Below are 20,453 nucleotides of genomic sequence, written 5' to 3'. Positions count from 1 at the left end.
GCAACATTTAAAAAGCACTATAATTCTATAAAAAGATGACAATACTTTAAATACTCATCGAAAATACTTTTTAGTATGTATCGGGCACTATTCAGGGATCGGGATGGGGTCAAAGGTCGAAAGATTTTCTTGGAAACAAAATGGCCACACTGACAAGGCCGAGATGGATATGTTAGACACTAATTGAACTCGAAATTAGGCTTTTTAGCAGTGATTTTCAAACGGTGTGGCGCACCGCTCAATGGGGCGGAGACAATTTTTTGAGGGGGCAAAAATCTGATCAAAAATATTTGCTGAATTTTGCTTGTTCTAATAACTTTTATTATTTTTTTATTTACGTTCCATTCAGGTATTTTCAACATGTTTTTTTGAATAAAGCATACTTTCGCCTTACTATCTGTTATTTGTAGCTTATCGTCAGCTGGTTGTTTTTGAAGTGGGGCGTGGCTTGACAAATTCTAAAAAGGGGCGTGGCTTAAAAAGTATGGGAAGTATTGCTTGCCTAATTCATTACCTGGGTAAGATAGTGGGCGTGGGGTTAAGTTTAGAACATTATTTAACCGGGAAAGTAGCAAAGTCCAAACACAATGACCATCAGGTCATCTAATTCACACAAATATATATAGGTCGAATTTCCAGTAAATATAATAAACAAATAAACAGACACATTAGTACAATAGATACATGATTGTAGTTAATTATGACAAAAAAACATTTTTCAGAACTGGACGAAGACAAAATCAACACAGAGAGTTAGATTATTGGTGAAAATAATGTTAAAACAAAGTAAAACTATACAGCAGTGGTTGCCAACCGGGGACCCATGGCCCTCCAAATGGGCCACAGAGCAGTTAGAAGGGGCCACCATAACAGGAGAAAACTGATTTTACTTTTTTCCTAGTTTCATTTCCTGAAGGTTATGTTATTCCAAAGGATTTTTCACTTTGTTGAGCATGAATTGTTTGAACATAATGGGATTTGGAATCTACCAATCAAAATAACACTATAAATACCACTGGAAAGATAAACAGGGGCCATGAGAACTAAAATCCTCTGAAGGGGGCCACGAGGCGTAAAAGGTTGGGAACCACTGCTATACAGCCATTATACGGCTTATTGGAAAGCCCCCTCCCTATAATGAATATTTTACATGATTAGGCATTAAATTTCTATATCAAAAGCCAGCGCAAATATTCTTTACACTTTTTGAACAACCAACATCTTTTTCTGACGCTAAATGTTTGATGTATTGCCACAATTTGAATTATTTTACATTCCATAATTCAAAATGTTTTAATAGATTGAGATTTCAACATTCTAAATGACAACTAATCTAATTTTTCAAAATTTATAACTGTAGTGTTGAACTTTGAACTTCCACAAAATTTATAAAACTCACTACAAAGCATAAAAAGACTAAAAAATTGGTATCAAAAAGCAGAAATAGTTCTCGGGAAAATGGCAGACTAACGGAACTCACAAACTATGACAGACAAAAACAATAATTATTACAAGGTGGTTCTCAAAAATTGGAAGAGAAGTTTATTTACAATATAGTGCATTGTAGTATTTTTGTTTATTTGTGATTCAACTATAGTTTTTGTTTTATCACAATATTTGTTTTGTGACATCACAAACCAACATTAATTGATTCTCTGCCAATAGTACTGCACAAAATAGCGTGACATCACACTGCCTGATTGTTACATCACATTGGTTGATTATGACATCACAAGTGCTGATTATGACACAACAATCTCAAACATTATTTGTCTTCTTCGTCATCTGTTTCAGCTTCACGAAGCTAAGCCAGCCATTTGTTCACCTGAAAACAGAAATTCAATGTTTGAAGTTTTATCAAAATGAAGCCTTCAACCAAAAGTGGAGGATTGAACAAAATTGCATGACATGGCATATGTAACAGAAGACTCCGATCCGATACATACAATGGCTATCACATATGTGACAAAAACAAGGCACCAACTTGGCACACTACGGCATGTACCAAAAAGATAAGCACTAAACTGAAACAAACCATGGCATATGCCAAATACAAGGCATCGATCAGACACACGATGGCATACATCTAAAAAACTGAAATGTTCCAAAAAGCAAGACACCAACTGTACTAAAACCATGGCATGTCAAATAAAACAGGGCACCAACTCAATAAAACTGATGGTACATGCCAAAAAACTAGGCACTGACGGGCCTAAACAAAGATAAACTAAGACATGTGTTTAAAAAAACGAAGCACCTCAAATAACATGGCATGTGCCACACATACAAGGTACCGACCTGAAACAATGCCTTCCCCTTTCCACAATACTGTTCATTAACATCTTCCTTCCACACATAGTAAGTCTCCCATCAACAACATCTTCTTCATACAAACCATTGAACAATCTGAGCAGAAGATCTGAAATCACAGGAAGAGGTTTCAGTTAAAGTAGGGATACCATATAGGGATACCTCCAAAACCTAAGCTGTGATTTTTTCAACTTTGAATTTACTGATTTTACATAAGAGGCCTACATTTAAAACCATCCCGGCTGTCTTCATTACCATATTGTCATCGTGAGTTCATGCGCTGTCTGTCTAAATATCGGTTTCAGTTTGAAAAATACAGAGAAATTTACATTAACGTTAAGCACCCTCTTGGCGTGCGATGCTTACGCGTAACAAATTGTAGCAATAATCCTCTAACAATAACGAACAAAACTATGCATCCACCTTCAGTAAGTAGGCTATCGGTACGCTACACAGCAACAACAGTATCGAGAACATGATAATTGGTGAATGTCTGTGTATTAAGTCGGCTGCAGGGACAAGACGCTAAAATGTGGGACTGTCCCGCCTAAAACGGAACGTATGGTAAGCCTAAGTTAAAGGCTTCTCAAACTGGGCCCTCGACTCCATACAGGGTCACAGATTAATTCCTCTGGCATACTTTTACTTTAATAGTGAGGTCACGAAGAGCTACAAATTTTTGGAACCTGTGACCACAAGAAAAGGTCTCAGTTCAGGACTTTCAAACTGAGCACAGATTAATTCCTCTGGGGAAATAAACAAATGCCTTCACTGGGCCTCAAACTTTTACTTTCGCTTTTATATAATAAAGGGGACCACTAAGTGCTATGAATTTTTGGGGGCTAAAACATGAAATTGTCCAGCATAAGAAGACAAATTGAGGGTAACTCTTTGAACAAGGCTGAGGGTAAACATGTGACAGAAAATCACAAGAATATGTTTTAGTTTACATTACTTAGTTCTGAACAAATAGTAACTAATATGCAAGATTTAATTCAAATTTTTTGTGATATCAAATGCTTTCCAGCCGATTTAGATATATCCCTCGCTTCGCCCTATTTAAATATCTCTATTTCTCCATCACAATGCGCTCACATTTCTAGGGCCGAGAATCGATATTCTAGGGGTCACAAGCAAGAGCCCAGGCAAAAGACCTTGCTAGGTTGTATAAATAAATCGCATACCTTTCGGGAATTCCTTGTTACAGCAGAAGACTTGAACAGCATACAAAGCATGCAATTGTAACTTTAACTTATCATGAAGAAATTTCTGCAATACAGGTTTTATTTCGACCAGTAGTTGGCGCTCTTTTTCTTTAATCTCCCTCAATGGATTTTGCGTTCGTTCCATGCCCTCCGCCAGACTGCTATGCTTTGTGATATGATCAAGAGAGCTGAAATAGGAAAACATTTTTATTTATTAATTTAGTGCAGGGGGTGCAAACTGTGGCCCGCGGGCCAAATGCAGCCCGCGAAGAGCTATTGTGCGGCCCGCGGAGAAGTGCAAACTTTGAATGGTGTGCTCGCAAAACGAGTTTTTAGTTTAATTATCTGGTATGTAAAAGCAAATTCAATCACATGCCAGTGCTTGAGTGTCATATTAGCAAAACTAGCTTTTTCTAATGAAAGGTTTCGAATGAAGGTGCGGCCTCACCCAATTACTTAAATCTGGCCTTTCTGCAATAAAGGTTGCACAACCCCTGATTTAGTGTACAAGACCCAAAGAAGAAAGCGTTACAATACGCACTCCCATCAGATTATCTTGAGGGAGTAATGAATTGGCTAAGGCAATGCCGAATCAGAGAAATCCCAGTTCTGCTAGAAAAAACAGAAGGCTCGGCGTGTGGCGCATCGTGCTAAGCGGTAGGAATACGCTTGCCACAGCATCTCTGATTACCCTGCATGGGTTCGCAGGTTCATATCCCATGCGATGATAAAAACAAATAACTGGCTAACGAATCCCATACCCGACATGGTAACCTGATGAGAGGCTGTGGTTCGCCACATGATTACCCGTCTTATTGACTCTCTCTTCCCCACGATAACTATCTAAATCCTATCCTAAGCCTATGTATCACTCTCAGCCTTTTCAGCCGCAATATTCTATTAGCACTCTTTCAGCTTTTGGTTTAAGACTTGGACCCTGATTTGAGCGAATATTTATGAAAACACAAGAAATACTACTTACCATGAAACAAGCACATTAATAAACCCAGGGTCAGTGTAGAGGTCAGAGGTCACATTTTCATTGGTAGATAGAGGAGGGGATCGGGTTCTCTGCAATCTGACTGGACAGTTTGGATTCAATATGGACCAATGGGAACAGGAATTGCAGTTGTTTTCCTTCTAGGATTGTAATCATTGAAGATTTGGTCTGAGATGCTTCTGTAAGATAAGATATTAGAAGAATAATGATAAGAAAATAGGAGTCTTATCAACTTTCCTCCCCTCCAGGTAACAGTTGTTGTACCGCAAGCTTTCGAGCGCTTGTCATTACAGAGTTGTGAATTTGGCATATTTCGCGTCATTTCTCATAGTCGGAGGCGGGGTTTTCATTTAACAATTGTGAATGATAAAAGTAAAAGTGCGGTACTCCCGTAGTGTGTGTACCAGGTTAGGGCTAGGCCATGAATTTATTCAGATTTTCCCTATTTTAGTTCTATCACGAGTTCGGGGACTGTCTGTGTTGGCCAAGTGAATATACTCCCAGCCCATAGGTTTCAGTACCTTTACACAACTTGACGTAAAGTAGTCGAACAAAATTAGTTACCTTCATTAGTATTAATAAATCCTCGAAATTCATACTCGCCCTACCTGTCAATCAAGTTAGCATTTCGTTTGAGTGCGATCAGAGTTAGGCGCATTTAAGCAGAATTTTAAGTGGTAATTGATTGAATCGGCTACAAGCCGACCCCTTAGTTTGGCATGCGTTTTTTCAAGTTTTAAACTCTGCTTATATGCGAGGATATATGATACTTAAATATATTTTCAATATTAAATATATTCAGAACAGTAGAATATTTGGTTACAGTCCTTTCTGAAGTATGCACTTATTCCACCAAAATTTCATAACTTGGAGATTTGGCTACTGCTTGTACCGGTGTCTTCAATCCTTTACTTACTGCCCTACCTTGGGTGAATTGGACGGTAGGTTGGGGGTAAGGTCTTGATTGTGGAGGCTCAGATAGGTGGGGGCTTCGGATTGCTGTGAATACTGGGGGCTTCCTGGGTCTAGTGGATGGGTACCGGTACCGTTTCGTTTAGAGTGAATAAGCTTGGTGTAAGAAGCTTGCTCTGGACTCGCCATAGGGTTTTCACCATCCTTTCGGCTTTCCTCGTCCCCGGGATAAATATGTACACCTGGTACACATACTACGTTCCGGTGTCCGCCATCTCGGTTCACATACTTCGGGAGTACCTAACTTATTATGTGCGAGGGGAATGCTGGACTCGCTGTCATAGGGTTTTCACCATCCTTTCGGCTTTCCTCATTTCCCGGAAAAAATATGTAAATCCTATCCTATTCCTTACTTACCTATATTTTGATTCTCAGCAGCTGCCATTTCCATCTTCTGTTGCTTTTGTTTCTGGAATAGAGGTGGAATTTCTTTGGCTGGTTTTGGAAAAGAAAGAATTTCATATTTATCTCAAGAAAATTGAGAGAAAAGTACTAATTCTGCCTTTTGTTGTGGGTTACAAACCTTCCTTAGACCTAACTGGAATAGAAATGTTTATTAAATTTAAAACTGGTATAGCGAATACCATAACCAAATTTACTCCTGCAGAACCGAGCGTCCAACTTAAAAAAGCACATAGACACTTCTCAGCTGGTTGGTCATATTTTCAGTCACCTAAACTTATGACATCACAGAAAGTAAAAAAGAAACTTGATTATGACTGTGATCATGCTCAGCTATCTGGGGAAACACCAGTTGCCAGAAATACAAAATGAAAATATATTTGATAGCGAGACCTCGCTTCAAGCTAACTTGTGTTGTGAAAAAAACTAGAAATCCTAACATTTAATTGTCACTCACTCTGATCAGATTTGTGATTCCCTTGTTTCGCAGACGAATCCCTTTGAGGTGTGTGAGAATCCTGATTACGCTGAGTAAGTTGGGAGCCATTGGGGTCCTGCATGGGGCTATGGTACCCAGGGCTCATTTGAGCAGGCCTGGGGGGCCGGTACATGGGGTTTGGAGCAGTTGGGTAGCCGTTATACATCTGCGGTGGTGGCGCAAACCTTGCTCGCTGGCCTGGATACATGGGTCTTGTAGGGGGTAAACTCGGGGCCAAATCAGGGGTGGGTTTTGGGGCAGCCGGACGCATTGGTTGAGGTTTGATTGGCCCAAAGAAATCAAAACCCTGTGAATTGCTTGTCTTGTCTCTAGAGGTAGCATTGATCACTGAAGGTGGTGAAGTGCCAGAAAAACCACCTTAAATGAAAAAAATTGATTTGTTGAAACTTATTTATCACTATAACACTATTAGTAATAGTCAAATTTTGAGGCTAAAATGTCATATTTCAAAAAATTCTGAAATAAGGTAATACTGCTACTCCTACTTGGTAATCGGGCACTTGATTTTCTGAATATTACATAGTCTTATCCAGCATTATTTATCTCCAATCAGCAGGAATCCTATCTGGCCCTGCAAGTCTTACCCAGTCCATGCTATTTTGGGTATTTTTTAATTATCTAATAATTTTTTCATAGTCCATCATATCAATCCTTCAGAATGCCCGCCTTTTTTGTAAATACCAGCATAATAAGATTTCATATAACCTGGATACTGTGTTGACCGAGAAAAACGAATGCTTCCAGGATAATTCATCTAAAATCCTGAATTTGAACCAAATCCTGTAGCAGATGTCTGAAATCGTGGATTTGCAAAAATATCAATACACTTTAAAATATGCTAATTTAGATTACTTGAAATTGCAAGCTTAAAATAATAGTAAATTCAAATTCAAGAAACGCTCATCAATCAAAACAAAATCCTTCGGTCTAACTCACTAATACTCTCATAATGTAAGCATCAGTGGTTTTTAAACTTTTTGTTACAGCTGAAACCCAGTGAAATATTCAAGTGGCTCTAGGAACCCTTGTGCAATACTTTATTTGTCTAAACTGTATAAACCATAAATACATATAAAAGCAAACCTAATATATTAAACTTGTTACGCACATAAGTAGAGCTTGACCGATATATCGGGCCGATATTGCGTGTTTGCCGATATATCATATCGGCCGTAAACCGCCGATATATATCGGCCATACTCGGCAAGCGCCGGGCTGTGTGCTGCATCGATCTCGCCCCTGCGTAACTGGTTTTCCAATATTTCTCTCGCTTTTATTTTGCGTTATAAAGGTGTCTCCCCTAATTCCCGGTGTCTTATGATTAGCCATTTCATGCATGGTCATAACTGAAAAGGTATTATCTGGAGTAACAATGACGTTTTATAAAGTGACGTTTTTGAGAGTACACAATGAGAAAAAGGCAAATTTATTAACAGCATTAATCGGCGGTTCTATAAATAGAATCGATTGGAAGCTGATGAGTTAGTGATCATAGAAACATGGTACAGGTAGCTCAAAGCAATAATGTCAGTTCCGAATTTGTGACCTCCCCAAATTCAATTTTAAGTTTCTGGGGTAACCGTTTTGTCTATATTGATGGTTGTTTATCATTTTGCTGAAAATTACAAAATAAAAACTTAATCCATTATTATTGACTAAATAAGGTATTGAGAGTCTATGGAAACAAAGTTATTAAAAATTGCACATTGCTATCACAATATCGAAGGATCATTATCACGATTCACTTTAAAATATATTAATTTATAATTTTTTAATACCCTCAACATATGTCCATAGTTATATTTAAAAACGTCTGATTAACAATTCTTTTTCCTGGAAATAGCTAGACTGATATTGGAATAGGAGGAAAAGTTACAGAATAACATTTGTTCGAGCATTAACTGAAGTTAGTTAAATAAAAGCCTTACTGCCATGATAACAAATATCAAAATGAAAATACAGACTCACAAGGTGCATCATAAAAGCGTGGCTCAAAATATGATATATATTAATATCGGCATTGCGATAACGGTTATCGGCCAACTGGTGGCGATATATATCGATATCGGCGTCAAAAAGTGATATCGGTCGAGTTCTACACATAAGATCGCAGCTTTCTGAATACCAGAAAAGTGATTTACGTTATATACAACGTAAGAAAATATGAAGACAGTGTGAAGCCTTTTTTTCTTTTTCTTTGATTCAACCCTTTCCGTGCGGTGGGCACGTATTCGTACCAACACCACTTTTAAAAAAACTTTATTTTTTAATCGCCAATTGCAAGCTCTTCAAATAAGCTTTCCAACGAGCCGTTAGTAGGCAGCTGAGGATCATTAGTTTTTCGTTAGTCGATCGATTAGTTGTGGGGGTACAAATGCATAAAATCGGCGTAGCAAGTACGATTATTTATTAAAAAATAAAAATCGCATGGAAAGGGTTAAGGCTTTTCCTTAGTATGAGTACGCTCATGCTTTTGTAAAGTGGATAATCGTGCAAAAGCTTTTGCGCAGTATTTACAAACAAAAGGCTTATCTCCAGTATGAGTTCGCTCATGCTGTCGTAAAGTGGATAATCGTGCAAAAGCTTTTGCGCAGTATTTACAAACAAAAGGCTTATCTCCAGTATGAGTACGCTCATGCTCTCGTAAAGTGGATAATTGTGCAAAAGCTTTTGCGCAGTATTTACAAACAAAAGGCTTATCTCCAGTATGAGTTCGCTCATGCACTCGTAAAGTGGATAATTCTGCAAAAGATTTTGCGCAGTATTTGCAAACATAAAGCTTATCTCCAGTATGACTTCGTACATGCCTATTAAAGTTACTAAACTGCGAAAATCCCTTTCCACATATTTTACAGACATGCGGTTTCTCTCCAGTATGAGTTTGCTTATGCACATTTAAATTGGATGATTGTGAAAAACCCTTTCCACATTGTTTACAAACATAAGGCTTTTCCTTAGTATGAGTTCGCTCATGCACTCGTAAAGTGGATAATTGTGCAAAAGCTTTTGCGCAGTATTTACAAACGTACGGCTTATCTCCAGTATGAGTTTTCTTGTGCCGACACAAACTAGTTAATTGCGGAAAACCTTTTCCACATTGTTTACAAACGTAGGGCTTTTCTCCAGTGTGAGTTCGATTGTGCACAGTTAAATGAGACGATCGCGAAAAACCCTTTCCACATTGTTTACAAACATAAGGTTTCTCTCCAGTACGAGTTCGGTCATGCACACGTAAATGAGATAATTGCGAAAATCCCTTTCCACATATTTTACAGACATGCGGTTTCTCTCCAGTATGAGTTCGCTCATGCACTCGTAAAGTGGATAATTCTGCAAAAGATTTTGCGCAGTATTTACAAACATAAAGCTTATCTCCAGTATGACTTTGTACATGCCTATTTAAGTGACTTAACTGCGAAAAACCCTTACCACACACTTTACAGATGTAAGGTTTCTCTCCAGTATGAGTTCGGTCATGCACACGTAAATGAGATAATTGCGAAAATCCCTTTCCACATGTTTTACAGACATGCGGTTTCTCTCCAGTATGAGTTTGCTTATGCACATTTAAATTGAATGATTGCGAAAAACCCTTTCCACATTGTTTACAAATATATGGTTTCTCCCCTGTATGGGTTCTCATATGCACTTTCAAAATTTGCTTCCCTTTAAATTTCTTCCCACATGTTTGGCAAACATATGGTCTATCCCCACAGTTGGTATCAACAAGTGACTGAATTTGTAACTTTCCTTGTGATACAGAAGTTATGGTAATTTGTCCACAATTATCTGATTTTTCAGTTTGATGAATCAAACCGCCATTATACATTGTGCATGATACATCGAGTTTCACTTCATCCCCACTTAGTAAATAAGTTTCCTTTGTGATAACATTCCCACAATGATCATCTGAGTTGGTTGGCTGACTAGTTCCCACAGTGTTACCGGATATATATTCATCATCATGAATAAGCGATCCTGAATGACGGAAAGTATTCATCACAAAGAAGGCAAAGAGAAAAATGTCTTAGTTAGATTCTATGATTTCGATATAATTTTTCGTAAGGTAGAATATCTAAAAATGAGAGTAAATATTTTGCATTTACTATCATTGAGGTCATTTCATTTTTGTAGCATGTATTGAAAGCATAGACCAGGTATTTTAGCGTGAAAGCATATCAATCTGGAAATTTGGTAACCTGGGATATATTTACACCCTTGGATGGGACTAGTAAATATAAATATGTTTATCTGTGTCACAAGATAAATATAAACAACTCGGTATCGATATTAAATATCGGACAGCATACGCAGGATTCCTAACTTTCCAATTAAGCTTCCACAGAAAAATATAGATAGATCAAATCATTTAAAACTTGTTTCATAAAAAATTGAAGATCTTTTATAAAAAGACGCCGCCACTAATGCAAAAGTGCGAGATTTGAGCATGTTTCAGAATAAGAAATTAGTTATTACTTATCGATCTCGATCAGTAAGTATGTTGATAGGTATTTGTCTGTTAGACACTTTTGTATGTTACGCGATATCTCACGAAGGCGAGGTTGAATCTGCTCCAAATTTTGCATGTGCATTTATCATATCTCGGACCAGAAGCCTGTTAATTTTGGATGAATTATGTCATATAATTAGCGAGTTATTGATTAATTCTTGATGAGACACGCAGTGTCGGTATTGAGTCAGGGCGAAGGATACACACTGCTAGATCGATAAGTCGGCGATCGGTCGCTATCTCGTTCTAGTTAGGGTTTGAATTACCAGCGCGATCTGCATTCCTCACACCAACTGGATAATTCCTGATTTCCCTATTTTGAGCGTAGCTACGGCGATGTAGAAAATCCAAAATTGCTTAATGAGCATAACTTTAACAGAATCCTAATTTTAAATTTGTTAACAGCAATTTAGGATAATAAGAAACAAGGCAAAGTGCTCTTCAGTACCAGTATGTCTGTATATATTATTATGTCCCTTTCAATAACACTTGATTTTTCAACCAGCATTTGCTGGTTCTGGTATTAACTTTTTTCTTTCAACACCAAGGATAGCATGAAATCTAAGGTCCAATGGCGCAACGTGCTTGTTAAAAAACAATTACCATGTTCCACTTTCCAAGAATGTCCCTTCATTTGGTTCAATTGTGTCTCACAAACGAGGGGCGTCTTGCACAACAGCGAGTGCACCATATCGCACCATACTTGTCTCAAATAAATTTTAAATATTTTTTTTCTTAGAATTTCAATGATGACGTTTTTAAGATTGCGCAAGACAATTCATTTTTGATTCTTATTTTCATACTCACCAAAAAATTGTCACAAGTCGAAAAATAATTTATACCTTATCCCGCTTTTTGGAAATAATTTGGATAATGGTTGCAATTGGTTTGTATTCAAGCCTGTTTTACCTTTGTGACAAAAAATGGTCAAGTTATTGACGAGAATATGGTGATTTTGTCCGAAGTTAGGCACTTCTACGGTAATATATTCCAAGTTTGACTCGAATCAGACAACAAATGGCAGGGTTATTGATTAAAGTATAGTGAACATCCGAAGTTACCCAGTTCGGCGGTGTGGCTCATCGAACTAAGCATTAGGAATACGCTCGCCACCGCACCTCTAATTACTTTGCGTGGGTTCGCAGATCCCATGCGGGGATGATTGAGTTTGAGAGGATTGCTGGACTCCTCGCCGACGAAGGGTGGTTTTCATAACCGCTGGTCGGTTACGGCTTCCTCCACCATCAAGTCCATGCTACCGAAAACAAACACCTAATCCCATACCCGACATGGACTGGTAACCGGGCGAGAGGCCGTGGTTCGCCATATGGTAAAGCCGTCATATCTTCTGATCTTAGTTTTATGGTAATTGAGGTCTTCCAACGTAGGAGCTATTCTTGGAATCGCAGAACTGATGCCGGTATATCACATGACCCAACCTTATTTATTATTTTCAGATGGATAAGATAGGATTTACATATTTATCCCGGGGAGAGGGAAGCCGATAAGACGGCATATCCATATGGCAAACCACGGCCTCTCGTCTGGTTAACATTCCATGTCGGGTATGAAAACCTATATTACGGTATCGTACCTACCATGCCGGTAATGTTTCCAGAATCACATACGGTACCGGTATGACTGTACCGTACGCCAGTATGTGATCCTATAAACAGTACACAGCTTTCGTTACCAACTAATATGTCTACAGTACCGGTAATGATTCTGACTGGCCTTTTTCAACTTGTTTAATCTATCAATGTGAATTGTCCATACAAGAGTTTATATCAGAGATATTTTTCCTCATATGTCCATTCGAATTTAATCCCGTTCCACTCACGGTGCCGATACTGGTAGGCTACATCACCCACGTGTTTGACTGGCTGCGTGATATCTACTGTAATGCGTCTTCTCATTGGCAATACCTTCCATCTTATATCCTGTACGTTTTGAACCTTACGCAAGGTTTTGTTCACTCTCCTGATTTCATAATTAGTTTTTATCAACCGTTTTATCGCCTTTCTGCTGATTATGGAGTCGAAATAAACTTATCTTATCTATGCCGATTTCTCAGAAACCTTTTGTAAGCGGACTCAATTTTGATATTGTGACCACCAGAGTATGTCAGAGAGCTACTAAAAATTAATGAGAGATTCATTTTTTCATCAACTAAATAAAAATAAGTAAAAATAACATGATCAGTTTGATATATGCCCCCCCCCCCCCTTCTTCACACTATTACGTTTAAGATTCACTGTTTCAGATGACTAAATATTGGGGTAGAACCAAAAAATATATACTACTACTAGATGTCCAAATCCGCTCGTCGTATGATAAACAAACAAAGGCGTTGTTGCACCTCCAAGTGGCGGGCGTCACGGTCGGTAGGTTCAGACAAGGGGCTTAACGACGACGACACTACTTTGTAATTTTGTTTTTGATAAATGAAAATAAAAGACCTCCTTCGAAAATAGGCCCTAGTGTTATTTTTTCAAAGAAAATTGAAAAAAGACACTGTCTTATTTTTGAGGAAACACGGTAGTAAAATGGCCCCCACTAGTTATTGGAAGTCTTTGTGGAATATATTTTTGGAAAATATAATTGTTTCAATCGTTTTTCTATTTATTTTTTATTGTAGCACTTACACAAGGCGACGTTAAATCTAGATTACAAGAATCAATGATTCCAGTCGAGTTTGAGCTGGAATGTAATGCAAGTTTCCCGTGTTCCACAGATTATCTATTTCGTATACCATACCATACTATTCGTACTATACCATACCAAGGTGGCGCACAATATGAACATAGTATTTGACTATTTGTGGAGCGGTTGGGACTCAGGTTGTGCGACTAATAATCGTGTTTGGTCGATAACAATACCTCGTTTCCATGATAACCAGGTATTCTGTTATCGAGGGTAATTGTCAAAATGCACTTTTAATCATATTCTTTACTTCTCAAAAACACATAGCATAGGGTTACTTATCTTGGAGATATCCTTTCCTAAAGTAATGTATCTTACACTTGCATAGCAATACGGATTATGGCTCGTTTCCATGGCAACATGGTATTATCTTGGATGGTACCATATCCAAAATTAATCAGAAGATGCTACTGTTCATGTGTGCCAAGTTATCATTAATCATTATCTACCCAGACTTAGCCCTACTCAATTTCAATACGTCACTATCTTCGCCAGATGCGTCAACTATTTTCAAAATTTATCGGCGACTAAAATACTACAGACACTCGATCAAATGTGCGTCTATATTGAACGATAGAAACCGACCGAAAAATATGTAATCTTTTGAGAGTGAAATTTAAATGTGACAGATGTTCGCGTTTTGCGATATAACTTTGTATTTCGGAAAATGGTATAATAAAATTATTAGTGAATAATATTTGATCGCAAGTAATGTTATAACATTTAACGCCTGGCTTTTGGTTTACGTGCATCATTTTTTTGGAAAACTCGTAGGTCGCGAAATATCATTTAATTTAAAATGAAGCACGGCACGTCTGTAAACAATTAAAGATTGTTGCATTCAGATTATCGGAATATCACCAGTCGGCACAAATAACGCCAGCTAGATAGCAAAGAAGGAAAACGTAAAAATGGTGCAATAATAAATGGTGCAATAACGAGTCTTCGCCGTGAGATTATATTGCCGACTTCTTGTCCTGAATATGCCGATTGAAATTACAGTGTTTGATGTTTACCGATTTACGGGTTCTTTGCGAGCAGACGCAAGTTTAATTAAACAAGAGAGATTTCCGCGTGAGAAAAACGCTCGTCTATAATTGATAAATTAGAAACCCGAAATACAAAAATTGACGCATGGCGTCGGAAAGGCACAAACCGAATCCTGTTAGCGGATCCCGTTGGATTCGAATACTTTGGGATTCGAATCCTCCGGATTCGGTATTCTATATTGCCCATCCCTAGTATGAACCCTAAATATATACTACTACTAGATGTCCAACTCCGCTCGTCGTATAATAAACAAACAAAGGCAATATTGAACCACCAAGTGGCGGGCGTCACGGTCGGTAGGTTCAGACAAGGTGCTTAACGACGACGACACTACTTTGTAATTTTGTTTTTGATAAATGAAAATAAAAGACCTCCTTCGAAAATAGGCCCAGTGTTATTTTTTCAAAGAAAATTGAAATATAACGCTGTCTTATTTTGGGGGAAACACGGTAGTAAAATGGCCCCCACTAGTTATTGGGAGTCTTTGTGGAATATATTTTTGGAAAATATAATTATTTCAATCGTTTTTCTATTCATTTTTTATTGTAGCACTTACACAAGGCGACGTTAAATCTAGATTACAAGAATCAATGATTCCAGTCGAGTTTGAGCTGGAATGTAATGCAAGTTTTCCGTCTTCCACAGATTATCTGGCTGAGATACTCTATGCCAGAGTTAAGAGAATGAATTATCTTTATTAATATATATGATGACGATATGATAGCTTCAAGATAACAATAATCAGTCAGTTATGAGATATACATTTTATATTTTCACTAGCTTTATGTGGCTATGAGTTCGAAATATATACCATACCAAGGTGGCGCACAATATGAACATAGTATTTGACTATTTGTGGACCGGTTGGGATTCAGGTTGTGCGACTAATAATCGTGTTTGGTCGATAACAATACCTCGTTTCCGTGGTAACCAGGTATTCTGTTATCAAGGGTAATTGTCAAAATGCACTTTTGATCATATTCTTTACTTCTCAAAAACACATAGCATAGGTTTACTTATCTTGGAGATATCCTTTCCTAAAGTAATGTATCTTATACTTGCATAGCAATACGGATGATGCCTCGTTTCCATGGCAACATGGTATTATCTTGGATGGTACCATATCCAAAATTAATCAGAAGATGCTACTGTTCATGTGTGCCAAGTTTAGCGCTTGCATCCAAAACAATTCTATCATATTTGAGGCACACATGTACAGTAGCATCCTTTGCTCAATTTTGGATATGGTGCCATCCAAGAAAATACCTCGTTGCCATGGAAACGAGGCATCATCTGTATTTTTATTAAAGCAAAAGAAACATTACTTTAGGAAAAGATATTTTCAAAAAAAGGAAACCAATGTGTATGAAGTAAAGCATATGATCAGAAGTGCATTTTGACAATTGCCCTTGTTAACAGAATACCTGGTTACTACGGAAACGAGGTATCATCCGCCTTGCTACCAAAAGGTAAGAAAATTACTTTAGGAATGGATATTTCCAAGATAGATGTGTATTTGAAAATTAACCCTTTCCGTGCGGTGGGCACGTATACGTACCAACGACAAAAGTCGCTAGATTGCGGCGGGTACGTTGATGTACTCCACTGTTTTATTTAGCAATCGGTCGCAAACTGTTGGTCTAGTTTTTCCGAGTTTTAGTCCATTGATAAGAAGTCTTCTTCGAGGTTAACATTAGCGACGGTAAATCTCGCTATCGTTTATGACGGGAATTTTATTTGCGGCGGAACGAGGGAGTGTTTTCGAAATTTATGCAAATTTCGGTATTCATTGGGTGGTAATAGAAGACATATTATCCCTTCCATCTACCAAAGTATTTTGAGTTAGATCACGAAATTGCTACAGCAATATTATACTATTGTTTGCCAACCACGAAGCGGTAACAGTAAAGGATTTAGCGAATATTTCTATTTTTTATCACGGTTTGAAGTTTCAACTCCCCAAAAAAAAAGCCTTTTTTCTATCCGGTTTGTGACTCAGACCACCACTTTTGAAAAAACTTTTTTTTTTAATCGCCAATTGCAAGCTCTTTTAATAAGCTTTCCAACGAGCCATCAGTGGGCAGCAGAGGATCATTAGTTTTTCGTTAGTCGATCGATTAGTTGTGGGGGTACAAATGCATAAAATCGGCGTAGCAAATACGATTATTTTATAAAAAATCGCATGGAAAGGGTTAAGGAATATGATCAGAAGCGCATTTTGGCAATCACCCTTGATGAAACTGCATTTATATTACTTTAAAGTACTGAATACCTGGTTGCCATGGGACCCAAGCATCATATGTTTGTTAAAGGGGCCTCAATGAAATTCAAGAATTCCTGAAGTGACTCTCATCTCATATTACTATATATCACTATAATATTCTGTTTTGCTCAGTGGTTTTCAACCGCCGGTCAGCGGACCGGTGCCGGTCCGCCAAATATATTCCAATATTAATATTGTGGCGTACCAAAATTGATAGCACTACTCAGGTTCTTTCTGCCAGCTTCTCGGACACTGAAGTTGTAATAGATGTCGACCACAAAATAATCTTTTTGCGGTTCCAAATACAGCAGAGTAACTAATTTAACTAACTAGATTAATTATAAACCTGTAAGAACTTAATACAACCAAATACTTCAACTAGAAATACAATGGACAAATAAAAATACGGTACAAAAGACCATACAGATACATACAGAACACAAATAGGAATTGGTCCATGACGTTACAGTCATAAACTATTGACCTATAATGGAATATACAAAAACCGGGCAAAACATACCTAGAAATACATAATAATAACTAGCATGACACTAAATATACAACACCAATCCTATATTATCGACAAACATCTAGTACACATTGCAATACATATAGAAATACGGATATCACACAGGAAAGTACGGTAACAACGAAAATGGACTAGTTACGGAAACGTTAAATACAAGATAACCAGTGAACAGAGCTATGCCAAACTGTGGAAAGAGTTAACTTGTAGTACTACTAACAGCCTACAACAAGAATTACACGGATTAACGGCATTAAAAAACTATAATAATAACCTAAAACACAGAAAGAATTCCATACTGCCGGCACTCTGACAAACCAGCTAAAAAGGAAACTCAACTGCTCGGTAGTGACTCAAGTGGTAAGAATAAATACGAGAATATCGGTTGGAAACCGAAGACTTATCGATCGATAGTTAGGGGATCCCCCAAAACAGAAACTGCAATTTCGATTCATCCGCTCTTGTAACTTACGCACTGCGCATCGCACACACACACTCGGCGGGTTTCAAAATTCTCTCGCTTTACAAAAATCTAGATCAATATATCAATAATTGATTGATAACTCGCTAATTATACGACATAATTTGCCCAAAATCAATAGGCTTCTGGTCCGAGATAAGATGAATGCACATGCAAAATCTGGAGCAGATTTAATCTCGCTTTCGTGAGATATCGCGTGCATCTAACAGACACACAGACATTCATACAGACAAATACCTATCAATATACTTACCGATCTTAAGATCGATAAGTAATGAGCATACAGAATAAAACAGATAGAGTTATAGACGTGGTCGTCTCAATATAATATAAGCAAATTGCAAAATACAAAGTATTGACGGCATGTCTATTGATTTTGTGATTTTTCAACTCCTATTGTTTCGTAGTAAGCCTATCGTAGTCGTCTAAAAACCAAACTTGGTGAAGGGTCCTCTGCCCATTTCAAGCTCTTAACGACCGGAGCTTCGTTGAGTCTATGACCTCCTAACGGCGGCTAACGTCATAACCAGGGCTGGGGAGCTGGTTCGAAATCATGATGGCTCCGGCCCAAGCGTTGCAGTGTATTCAAACTTCGGCTCCAATTCCTGAGCTTCATTTTTTTTTATGTCGGAGCTGGCTCCATAGACATTATCAGTAGTGCAGCCCAATATCGCATTTTGCTAATTTTTTTTTAATGTGGCATATTATTTAGGCTGCAAACACCCTCTAAGTCGGTGTCATGATAATTCCTTTTTTGTTTCTGCATGTAACTTGTGAATCCACTGAGAGTTATTATATGCTGTATTTCCGGGCGAATCGGTCTAGCCAGCATATAAGGGTTTTGCATATAACCCCACAATAAGACGGGCAGGGAAATCAGCTTCTGGAATGGTCGTAGCGTTTGCGCATTCGGTAAAACAGCTCATAATGACTTTATCTACCACATAACATTTAACCCATAATAACTGTCTTTCTATTTTAATTTAATTGCGTTCAACATAACTGTAAGGATGTATTAGATCAGGGCTTCCCGAACTTTTGCGCCCGATTCCTTCCAATATATTAAGTTTTCCGCGACCCCTGTTAAGTCGGCATTGTAATGCAAGCGCGCCACTTCTCTGATCTTATGTTTTCTCTCGAAATCGTGAGATTTATGTTTTGAACTAGTTTCAATAAATATGTTTCGGGTTAAAAGTCTAAAATGGTGTTGTGATTGTTAGGTTTAGTTTTAGCATTTGAGTCTTTTATTCTGTGACTAGTTTTTTAATCTGATCGCATAACTTGGAAGCGGAGAAAAACGCAGAAAAGAAATATTGATCGTCTCCAGATAAGGGCCGCGCGACAAATCGGTATGAATAGAGGTTTTGGCGTGTTTTTTGTGTTTAATTGGACTTCTTAATGCGAAAGGGTTCACTTTTTTTAACGTATGCATTTATTTAACGTTGAAAAAGCTTAATAAACATGCTACAGGCCCTAGAAGTCTCGCATTATTAAATACGATTACAGGACTTATGATGGTAAAGAAAGCAAAACAGCTGTTTTGACGATTATATTACAATAACAGTCAAATGCCATTCAAACAATGGAAGTGCTGACTTTTTATAATAGTGTTTGCGAGTACAATAACGGTCAAATGCCATTTAAAAAGGGAACGTCTGCCACTTTTTAACAATGTGCACTGATTTGAAATGGGGTTAAATACTGGTAATGATAGTTAACGATTAACGTATAAAAGAATGTTTAATCGGTTTACCGTTAGTAATTAGTGAAAGATTACAAATAGGGCCATAATCGAATGTGTGAAATGGCTAACAACATGTCACCGTGCATTAGACTTGTCTTACTTTTCGATAAATAACGGTAGACCCGTTTTCAAATCACCGAATAAAAATCAAATGGGGTGATGGAGAGGTGAATCTTCTATACCGGGTTTTCTCTGTTTTTGCACTGGAGTCGACAGGGCGGGTATTGTGGCGAATTTTCGTTTATAAGTGCGAGAAAACGCGTAGCATCATCGCATTATATCATATGAATGCTTTTAGACTGGGCGATCACCGAATAAAAATCAATAGGGGTGATAGAGAGGTGAATCTTCTATACCGGGTTTCCTCTGTGCGAGAAAACGCGTAGCATCATTGCATTATTATATAAATTAAATTGAAAATGTTAAATTTCACGTCATGCATGGCTCACAAGTACCACTGGGCATTTTCGAATACATGATGATTTCAGAATCGAATCGAATAATTTTTTCGAATCGAATCGAATCTCGAATACTTGAAAAGTATGAAATTGAATGTAACTTTCTTATTATTTTAGGTCCTCCAGACACATAAATTACTGGAAACATAGAATACATTCCTGACAATAAAAAAACACGTTTTTATCAATACCTTAATACAGAAAAGAGTCATATGTCAGAATTGTGTTGAAAAAAAATGGCTTCAATGAAAAAAAAATAGAAAAATTTACCTCCACCATTGGCGGAAAGAGTAAAACAAGATGGCGGCGATTCGAAAATTTGCTCTCAAC

The 20,453-nt window shown here is 37.7% G+C and overlaps 3 protein-coding genes across 7 annotated transcripts in view; 1 reads left to right on the top strand and 2 right to left on the bottom strand.

Annotated features, from left to right (window-relative positions):
* The window catches only part of LOC120334062 (eukaryotic translation initiation factor 4 gamma 2-like), a 59,268-nt gene that overhangs the window by 18,039 nt on the left and 20,776 nt on the right, over positions 1-20,453 (top strand). The window lies entirely within an intron of this gene.
* On the bottom strand, positions 498-7,232 carry LOC120334187 (uncharacterized). 2 transcript variants are annotated; one of them, XM_078120486.1, is made up of 6 exons: positions 7,094-7,232; positions 6,347-6,745; positions 5,845-5,922; positions 4,498-4,694; positions 3,495-3,703; positions 498-1,825 (listed from the first exon to the last, which is right to left on the bottom strand). In XM_078120486.1, the coding sequence occupies exons 1-4, from the start codon at positions 7,140-7,142 to the stop codon at positions 4,555-4,557; spliced, it is 666 nt and encodes a 221-aa protein (XP_077976612.1). In that variant the 5' UTR covers positions 7,143-7,232; the 3' UTR covers positions 498-1,825; positions 3,495-3,703; positions 4,498-4,554. The 2 variants fall into 2 exon arrangements, with proteins under 2 accessions (XP_077976612.1, XP_077976613.1); XM_078120487.1 differs by lacking the exon at positions 3,495-3,703.
* Positions 7,254-11,662, bottom strand: LOC120343881 (uncharacterized). The gene has a single exon (XM_078120484.1). It carries the CDS (start codon positions 10,386-10,388, stop codon positions 8,826-8,828), a length of 1,563 nt encoding a protein of 520 aa, XP_077976610.1. The 5' UTR covers positions 10,389-11,662; the 3' UTR covers positions 7,254-8,825.

The sequence above is a fragment of the Styela clava genome, chromosome 15 (assembly GCF_964204865.1).
Source record: "Styela clava chromosome 15, kaStyClav1.hap1.2, whole genome shotgun sequence".
Taxonomy (NCBI): domain Eukaryota; kingdom Metazoa; phylum Chordata; class Ascidiacea; order Stolidobranchia; family Styelidae; genus Styela; species Styela clava.
This window is presented reverse-complemented; position numbering and strand designations above follow the sequence as displayed.

Excerpts from the sequence above, each read along its gene's own strand:
- LOC120334187 (XM_078120486.1), bottom strand. The coding sequence starts at position 7,142 with ATGAATTATCCTGGAAGCATTCGTTTTTCTCGGTCAACACAGTATCCA. Across the intron at positions 5,923-6,346 it reads GAATCACAAATCTGATCAGA|CCAAAGAAATTCCACCTCTA; the intron begins GTGAGTGACAAT and ends TTCCAAAACCAG. Across the intron at positions 4,695-5,844 it reads TGCTGAGAATCAAAATATAG|AAGCATCTCAGACCAAATCT; the intron begins GTAAGTAAGGAA and ends CTTATCTTACAG.
- LOC120343881 (XM_078120484.1), bottom strand. The coding sequence starts at position 10,388 with ATGAATACTTTCCGTCATTCAGGATCGCTTATTCATGATGATGAATAT.